The sequence below is a fragment of the Cyprinus carpio genome, chromosome A16 (genome assembly GCF_018340385.1).
Source record: "Cyprinus carpio isolate SPL01 chromosome A16, ASM1834038v1, whole genome shotgun sequence".
NCBI lineage: Eukaryota > Metazoa > Chordata > Actinopteri > Cypriniformes > Cyprinidae > Cyprinus > Cyprinus carpio.
Window position 1 is genome coordinate 4,855,552 of NC_056587.1, and position 10,081 is coordinate 4,865,632.

Here is a 10,081-nt window from a genome sequence, read left to right on the forward strand (position 1 = left end):
AGCTACAATATAAATATATAATATTCAGTTTTTTTGCATTCCAATTTTTAATTTTTTTTTTTATTTATAAATGTTTGTATTCAAGGGCATTACCTTTTATGAACTGCAGTCCATGACAACACATGAGCTGGATAGTTTAGAGGTTTTCTACAAGTAACATCAGTGTTTGACAGACTGTTGTGCTTCCTTCATGCTGTGTAAAATTCAAGGAGAACATGCATCATCCTGGTCGGCACTTTATTTGTGAAAATGTATTTAGTACTGGAGTGGAAGATACTACATGTGGTAGCACACAGAATAGGCACACACATGACATGCAAAATAAACAACCTTAGTGTTTTGTGAGTAAGAACAATAGTTTATTTGTGGTCTTGGAGAAAAAGACTACATTCCCCTGCATTACTTTGGCTAGGTGCAGTGTGGGTAACACTGGTGCATTAGGGCATTTGTACATCAAAAATCAAGTCACAACACAAAATGTTCATAGTCATCCACATGTGGAAGTGCAGAAAAGTAAGGACTGCATTACCCAAAATCCATCTGCAAAAGTATATGGTTTCTGAGGCGGCAAATTACTGGGCAAAAAAGGCAGTTTGCTTTAACACCTACATGCACAAAAAGAGAAAGACAGCGCACACATTATGATGAGTTTTTATAATGCTAGTGTACAGAAATAAAGAAAAAAAAAATCCATTTATTTTGGGGAAGCAGTTTTTTTTTTTCCCAACATTCCTTTGATACACAAATTGACCTGGCTGTCACGGCAACACTTTTCATCTGGTGTTGACAATGAATGCTATAACAAACAGGAAGTGACAATCTCCACAGCTCCACAGAGAGGAGACTTGCATTCAAATAGACAATATCAAGGAAATAAAACAACAAAAACCATTCATTTGTAGTATTAATAACAATAGTAATAATGATCAGATCAATAATAATTCATAATAAGTGAAGTTACTTTAATAGTCGTTAAGGAAAGAAAAAGACATGACTGGAGAAATAACATAGAACCACAAAACTAATAGATTTTGAAACATTTGTACTGACACCGGTAATCAGGTTGTAAAAATTCAATATTGTTCCAATAAAACTAAGTGCATATACAGATGCAAAAGCGCAGACGTTTGTCTACATATCAACCTGTTTTAAAATGCAGTTTACTGTGCATCCAATACAAGGAATCATTCTTTACAATCAGAGGAGTCATGTCCCATATATTCAATCCATAGAGGTCCAAATTGTGTTTTTGCACAGCAAGAACAGCCTCTGCAAGTTCACTTAAGATCTGCACATTGTGGATGTATGCTGCTGCTAAAAAAAAAAAAAACTGTTTTTTTTTTTTTGTTGTTGTTGTTGTTTGCAACTGTGAGTGAGATTCCTATAAAAAGATAAGTACACTGTAGACAAGAGATACCAACTTTAAGAAGAGAAAGAATCCTACGGAGTTCACCATTAAAATGAATAAACACAATAAATGCAGTTAAAATATGATAATTAATGCATGTCTTGCTTTACCATCTTCTTACCATCATTACATTTTCAATTTTCCTTTGAGAATGACAAAATAATATCAGCAGTAGACTGATAAACAATGTTCTTCCCCAAAGAGTTGAGATGCACCTGTCATTCCCCTCATCCGAGGTTGTTCTCGTTCACCTTTGCCAAATAATACGCACAGGTTTATCAAAAATTAAGTGCTTGAATAATTCTATATTAACATGTCTATACAAATTTAAATGTATATTTTTTTCTCAGTATTTTACAATTTAATTTCTCTAGAAAGTTATTTTCAAAAACATTTCTGATGTTCTTGCCTAGGCTAAATTCTGCCCCTCATGTTTATCCTTCACAAGATTGAAAGTCAACTAAAGAGTTGATCGCTTCAAAACAAAAAATACCACATGAACCTGATTTTATGTTACAATGATACCTTAACCAGTTCCCTCTGCCACTACTTTACAGCCCTCCAAAAGATATAGAAAATATACAAAAATTATTTTCAAAATTTTCCTCTCCCCACTGAGCATATTTCTATCATATAAAAATATACAATTCTCTCCGTAATTAAAATCTTGCCATGGTACCTACTGAAATTTTTTTTTTTTAAGAGAGGTCACATGCTCTCTCACTCCAGTTTAAAACTCGAGCTCTTGTGCCGTCTTCATACATCATGCCATATATTTGATGCACTTTCGTCTGTCTTTTAGCTATCATAAGGACATTCATTGTGTTCTCAATCCATCAACTCATAACACTTTTTCTTCGTCTCCTTATTGATCCAAGTGATGGCTCTCGTATTTGTTCAGGATGTTACGGCACCGGCCGAGCTCTTTGCGCATGTCCGCTACTTCCTGTCTGAGTGCAGCGTTCTCACGCTCAAGAAAGGCGGCGCGCACAGAGATCTGGTTCTCCTTCAGTCGTCGCGCATCACGAGAACGTTTTGCGGCTTCGTTGTTCTTACAACGACGACTCCAATACTTCTCATCTTAAAAAAAAAGAACATATTAGAACACATAGGTTGCCAACAGTTGTAGGTGGGAAGCTTTGCCAGATGTGCAACTGGGATTTGTGTGTTCATGTGTAATTGTTTGCAAAGACTGTTTGAGTCTTTTTAGCAACTTTGAGTGACATTCCAGTGAGAAACGTCTGAGATTTGACTACACACAAAGTGCTGCTGTGGCTCTGTCAGTATAGTAGTGAGGAACAGTAAATTAAATGCTATGAGAAAACCAATAGCAAATCATGTGTTATAACACTATGCATTCTCATAAATCTGACTGGCAGTTCCCATGATATCATTTCTTTCTTTCAGTTTTTCAAAATCCAAATAATTATTTATTCACTTATTTAAAGTTTAGAATTTTTTTTGAATTTTTTTTATAATTTCATTTATTTGTTTATATTTTTTGTTTTAATTAGTGCATTTACTTTTTTACAAGCCTTCATTATTTAAAGGGACAGTTCACCCCAAAAATTCTGTCCTCATTTACTCACTGTTTTATGTCCATACAATGCAACTCAGTGGGGTTCAGTGTTGTTTTAAATCAGTGTTAACAACTAAAATTACTTTTCATTAATAATAAAAAAAAAAAAAACTAATTATAAAGCTGACTTAAAATATAAACATTAGATGAAAAACTTAAATTTAAAAAAAAAATTGCGTTGGCAACTAACTGAAATAAAATAAGTGCTAATATCACTAAAACTGAAGTCAAAATAATTTAAAAAAATCAAAATAGAAATATTCAAGTTAAAATGAAAACTGAAAATATAAAAATAAAAGCTAATTCAATATATAAATACTATAATAGTATATAAATAAAAATAAAATAAAATTGTTTGGACTCAACTATGGACAAAAACAGTGGAAATATTCCTCAAAAATAATAATAATACATAAATAAATAAATAATCATCTTTTGTGTTCCACGGATCCAATTCCATATGACATCAGGGTGAGTATATGACAGATTTTGTTTCTAGGTGAACTATTCCTTTAACTCTTATATTAAAAAAAAAAAAAATCAAAACATTAAGAATGTAGCTTCCTTTCCAAGTATTCAAAACATCCATTTGTTCCCAGAGAAGAGGTCATTGTGATTACAAAGGAATTTCCCCTTTTGACTACTGAACAAAAAAGCTGACATATCTGAGAACCTTGGTTTCCAAGACATCTGCCTTAGTCTTGAGATTTGATAAGCTATGCTACCACCCATTTCCCAATGAAGTCAATGTGACATGCTTTATAAGTCACTGCCTGTTACTTCATAATTCTAAAACTATGCTAGTAACGGGCCTTGGAAACCAATTATGACTTTAGTTTTTCATATCTTCATTTTGAAATCTACTGTTATTAATAAATGCCAATGTCACAGTGTCACTGTCTGTACTGATACAAACATGCCTGGTATCTGTATTACTGAATTTGCATAGAAGCATTAAGAATGTCAGATCTGTTGAACAAAATGAGGCTGGAATTTTCCAGCCAATATCTATCAATGTGGAGCACAAAAAAGTATTTGCCAAATAATCAGTAAGAAAATTCTACACACTGATAGATGCCTACTGAAGCTTAGAAAGACAGCTGCACAATAATACTGACTGTAAGCTATTAAATCTATAAACAAATTGTACATGTTTCACAAAATCCACATTCATATGCTGAAGGCACATGCTCCACTTATAATTATGTTAGGATCTCCTTTTCATTTCACCATGCCAAGTGTTTATAATAAATGATATACGTCCATAGTTTGCTGCTGAATTGAGCTTCTCACCTTCAGGTCATCAGGGACCAGCATCTTGCGAGCCTTTTTAATCATGGGCTGAGGTTTGAGCTCTTCATCACTGAACCGATGCCTACGGGGGTCAAACGCCTCCTGTCCAGGTACACTCGACAGTGCAACGTCCGCAGGATCAGGGTCAAAGGGCGCCAACATTTCATTGCAATTAGCGATGGGTGGAGTTGGCAGTGGTGGACATGTGGTGGAAGAAGGTGAGGGCGTTGGCTCCAAGTTGCCTGGCGGAGTGCCTGATGGTATAAACAAAGTGGATGCTTTGATTAAGTCACGCTGACTGGTGCATGCACTCAGAATAATAGGACTCTCAAAACATTACCCAAAAGACCCACAAGGGGGCAGTAACAGGCAGCAGACAACAACTCATTCCATTAATCCCTCGCTTGTTTTTCCATTTTCCAACATTTCTACCCTAAACTCTGTATTTCAGAATATTTAAACTGGCTGTTTCATTCCTCTAACAATTTGATTGTGAATTTATGCTAACGCAACCAAACTACATTTATTTATCCATTCATGTTTGTATGTATGAATTTTTTACTTATATTTTAGTTATTTTTCCCATATTTAGTAAAAAGGAAAAAAAAAAAAGAAAAGAAAAATTAACTTTCACCCATGTACAGACAAACGACTACAATGAAATGATTTAAGCAAGAGTTGAATAGTTAAATTTTATATATAGACATAAATATATATCATAAATATATCATAGATATATAGATCCATTTAACTGAGAAGCAACGCTAGCTATTAAGACTTGTTTTCAAAGAATATATCTTGAATTACATTTATTTTTCTATATATAGCTTTTAAGATTTGTTTTCTGAGAATATTTTTTGAAATGTCAGTTGTATTAGAAAATCATTTTTAAAAATGTATTTAAAATGGATAATATAACGTACTGAAAAAAAAAAAGTTTCATACAATGCATTATTTCTTTACACAGTAAAAGTGAACCCTGTCATGATAGCGCAACTGAACTACTGTTGCTATGTTTTGAGCCATAAACCTAATCTAAGCCTGTGAAGTGCCCTTAAGGGTAACTTTAACCTCATTTGGCGATGATCCTCTCTTTACTGTCCAGTGAAGCACATGCACAATTTTTTTTTTTTGAGATGGCTTAATAAAATCTGTTCAAATGTGTGATGTGGTGGCTTCTGCATGTGCTTTTTAATCACACAGAGCATTTAAAATATTTACCAGTAGCACTTTTAATCCCTCTCTCTCGCTCTCTTTCTTCTCAGCCACTCCAGAAATGTAAACAAACATCTAATCGGAAGTACAGTATACAACACGCACCAAGTCATTTCATCTCAATCTCTCCCTGTGTGTTACTCACACACACTCCCACACATAGCCTACCTCCTCTCCTCTGCTCCTCCCCCATCCTCGCTCTCACTCTGCCTGCCTCTGCACGTGATTGAGCGAGCGCACATGGACCAAGCGTGTGAGAAGAGGAGGAGATTTAAAAACATGCGAGCACAACCGCACACACAGCGTCTCTGCCTTTCATTCTTTGCTCCTGGCTCACCTGTGTGTCTACCACTGTTTACTTACCGGCCTTTCAATCGCGGTCTTGTTCTCGGCTCTATATCAAAATCTTTTCCTCTCTTTTCACTTGCTGTCATTGCTATTTATCTTTGTATATCCCTTTTGTTAATCCTGCAAATCATACTGCAGTTTTCTTTTTTGTTAACCAGCCCATTCTTTTCAAATAACATGCACGCAAACGTCCCACTCACCTTTTAAACAGCCCGTTACTCAAGTAATTAGTTTTGATGACACAAAAAATATGCAATGTTAACACGTACCTATAAAACAAAATTCGCCATAGCACAAACAAGCCGCACACCCTTTAACACACACTCCCAAAAAAAACCACCCAAACCTCTTGACAGTGAAGCCTACAACACACACCATGTGCATCTATACACACTCAACTACACACACACCCAAACCATTAATACTCTGAAACTACACAGTAACACACACCCACTGGACAGTCTGGTACTTTTTACAACTTGCAAACAGACTGAAATCCAGGGGAATTTCTTGTAAGCAAAGTGAGGTAAGTGTTTGAACTGTGTAGACCTCGTTTTCGGCCCACAATGCTTCCTTTCTTCATCTCGAAGGCTTACCTCCAGACCGTTCGTCTCGCAGGTTTCTAACATCGTGTCTAGCTTATCTTTCACAGCTAGTTAGATATCTCTGAACTGCGAATGCAAACTCACCATGCAAGCAGTCTGCAGCTCCCATCATGCTTTGCGGCGTGTGCATGTCCAGCCCAAGCAGAGAGGGCGAGGAAGAGGCGGTGGTGGATGTCGGTGAGGAGGATGAGGAGCAATGTGGGGGCGAGGTGGGGAGGCACTGGGAACCCTGGTTGGGGACGGCGGACTGAGAGCTTTGCGAGGGTATCTGAGCCGAGGTGGAGTTTGAGGTACTGTGCATGTTGCTCATCCCGTTCTCTGTCAGAAACTCCTCGAGATCCATGTACTGCAACTGGAACAGACCGCCATCACATGGCAATGTTCGTTCCCATAGCAACGGGCCCAGGAAGGAACCGTTGTTGCCGTTAGAGAAGTTGCCCGTGCCTGCACCGTTGCTGTCAGTGACTAGTCCATTGCTGCAGCCGTTGCGCAGAGGACAACGAGTGAGAGAGTCTTCATCGATATCCAACCTGTCCTTACCTATGAAAAAGTGAAATCCAACTTAATCTGCATATATTTTTACTCTCGTAATTAAACACTCTCAAACCATCTAAAAAGACATTCTAGTTGTTCTTATGAACACATATATTGACTTTTATAGACTTCAAGAGAATAATATTTCTGATGGGCTCAGAATAACACTTCCCAGCAACTTTCACATCCCTCTGAGAGAACTACCTCTGCAATCTCAACACATAGCTCCCAGTGCATCAATGCAAAATGAAGAGCCTTTCAAATACTTTGCTTTAAACATGTAAAAGATTGATGTTTTTTGATATTCCTGAAGAACCATGGTAAAGCAACTACAATGTTACACCGCAGTGGAACTGCTTTACTTTGTGGTTCAGCAACCATACAGCTGAACAATGGCTAAACATTACTGAACCCTGGTATTATGGCGGAACCAAAGCCATGATGCAAAAGGCAACAGGTGTATTGTTTAACACAATATCACACTAGTGTAACATAGCAATATTTCAATGATGCATTGCTCTGATATAGACTGAGATATAGTGTAGTGTATATTGAGTTACGTCGTTACTGGTTAAGTTTAGCTGGTATAAAACCACTTCTAATCTACAGGAGTGAAGCTATGCTAAAAACAATGTGAAAACAGACATGGCGTCTGAATGTCTTAAATATGAATGTCTTGAAGGTTTCCGTCTTAATGGGGTCTTAGACACTCTAGTGTGGGGTCTAAAATCTTAACAACACTAATTAGGCTAAATCAGGCATTTTCTGGTTTAGCTATATTGTACAAAAACAAACCATCAAAATGTAACTGCAACATGTTTTAACTTTAAATTCTCTTCTATACAAAAAACAGCAGCCTGTCACTAAAAAAAAAAAAAAAAAAAAAAAAAAATACTCAAGCTTAAAAACAATTATAACCACACCAAAACCGCAAAAACTGTTCTTGATTCATTTACGTACCGTTTGAAAAATATCAGTGTTCAAAAGTAACTGCAGTGGTTTTAGCAATGATTCAAAAGTTGTGTGCACGAAAGTGGATTGACACTGGTGTAAGTGGTTTTTTTCTTCCCTATTTAGGGTCAATTTCTATTAATGTTGACCAGATAATCAGTACAAAACAATGCCACTGACAGCAATCCATAAAGAAGCTTTTCCAATATTCACAGTGGTGTATTCACAGCCAGTGGAAAACTTCCATCTGTGTGGTTACACTGTGCATTGCACATGCCTGTAAACAAAATGGCTTAGCCAACAGCTGACCTTAAAGTACCTGGCTAGAGAGTGAAGTGGCTGAATGGCCTTGCCTTGTTTATCTCTTCAACTAAGTCCCATGTGATGTCCTGTCTGTGGCTCACTGAGATATATGCACATGACCCTGCCATTTGACATGTTCAACCACAATTTTTTAAGATCAATATTAACAATATTTAGACTTTCCAAAGGGGAACAAACAAAAGGTTGAGAGGGAGCGCGTTATGATAAACACTGAGTGTCAGGGAAGCAGGTGCGTTTCCTCACCCTTCATTTCACTACTGTCTTTGACGCGCTGGTCGCCCTTCACTGGGAGCTGCAGGAGCGACTTTAAGTTTGCAGTGGAGTTTAAGTGTCCTCCGTTAAGTGAGCCTCCTGCCTGGCTACTGTTGCCAAACTGTGGACTGGCTCCGGCAGAGGGAAGGTCCGGGGGAAGGAGCTGTGAAAGCGGCCTGGCCATCATCCAACGTCAGCCGGATTGAGCTCCCTTGACCGCTAGATGTTTGGGTGATTCAGTACTATTGTGTAGCCGTGAAATCAATCACAAGACGATTCAAAGTGGAAACAACAACAACAACGTAAGAATATCAGCATTAGTTTGTGGTCAAAAAGCACATATACTAAAATATATTGTATATGGATTAAGTTCGTGTCATTAGAGTACCATTAAAGTAAACAAAGTAGTTAAGTTCTGCAACACGAGACCGCGTTTACTTTAGAGACAGAGGAGGAGGAAAGACCTGCACGGCTCACGTGCACCAGAGCATCTGATGTCAAAGAAAATGAATTCTAAATTACCTTTATTTGAAAATAAGGTTTTAAGCAAATAGAGCCATTCTGGTTGCATTTGATTATAGATTGTCCGAGTAGATAAAAATATACATTCCCAGTAATTCCAGAAAATGTTGACAGCTTCTCTTCTGCAGGAACTTGTAAATAGAGACGAATGTCAAAAATAAAGATGTTATGTCCAAGAGCAATGCGGAAAAACGCAGCAAATTAACCGGATACAACGGTTTCAGTAGAAAACGTTCAGCAGATAACGTGAATGCGCGCTCAACTCTTGAATGCGTGCAACTTGCGTCGTCTCCAAAATAACAAATGAAAACAAAAACGAGGAAAGTGTTGCTGAGTCAATTTCTGCTGCGTAGCGCGATTGGTGGGATGTTGACGTTTTTTTCCATTCAGTCGCTCAATCGCTTTTTCCCCTTGTGGTCACCCCTTCTGTTCAGTTCTCTCTGCGTGTGTTACCGCACACTTTGAGCTGAGCCGTCCGAGCTTTTCGCTCAGCTGGAACGAACACGGGCCGCTCACGTGACGTCACACCTCCCCGAGTAAAAGCACAGCGCTGTTTAATATTAATGAAGCACGCCCCCTCGTGACAGGCACGCTCCTCGGGAGTTGGTAGCGCTGATTAAAAACAAATTGCTCGATAATTTCATTCCCAGCTGTCCCAGTGACGCCTATGTTAGGCACCCAGTAAACGCATGCACATTTGACCACTTACTAAGGTGGACAGTTTTAAAGTGCATCCGAATTATGATTTAACAAATACGGCAATGAATTGGCGTTTAAAACAACCTGTTAAGTTTTTACACTCAGTCCTATCAGAGCGCTACCTTTTTGGGGGGAGGGGAAACTATCAGCGTCAGAATGGACACACTTTTTCACTTCACTAGTAATCCGCGGGAAACGTGAGCATATGAGAGAGGAGATGGCATCTACACGTTGTGTCCCAGAAACACAGACGCGCTCTCTTCTGCACATGGTGTCCGCACGCGGAGACACGGCTGAGCCTGTCTGTCCTTTTTACTGCCATTGGCTGAGAGAAAAGAGACTCCTCCCTGC

At 38.1% G+C, this 10,081-nt stretch overlaps 1 protein-coding gene across 1 annotated transcript; it reads right to left on the bottom strand.

Annotated features, from left to right (window-relative positions):
• Window positions 1–335: 335 nt before the first annotated feature.
• LOC109073116 (hepatic leukemia factor-like) lies at window positions 336–9,589 on the bottom strand. The gene is made up of 5 exons (XM_042772143.1): window positions 9,032–9,589; window positions 8,501–8,751; window positions 6,533–6,988; window positions 4,281–4,534; window positions 336–2,489 (listed from the first exon to the last, which is right to left on the bottom strand). Exons 2-5 carry the CDS (start codon window positions 8,694–8,696, stop codon window positions 2,274–2,276), a joined length of 1,122 nt encoding a protein of 373 aa, XP_042628077.1. The 5' UTR covers window positions 8,697–8,751; window positions 9,032–9,589; the 3' UTR covers window positions 336–2,273.
• Between the last annotated feature and the right edge of the window lie 492 nt (window positions 9,590–10,081).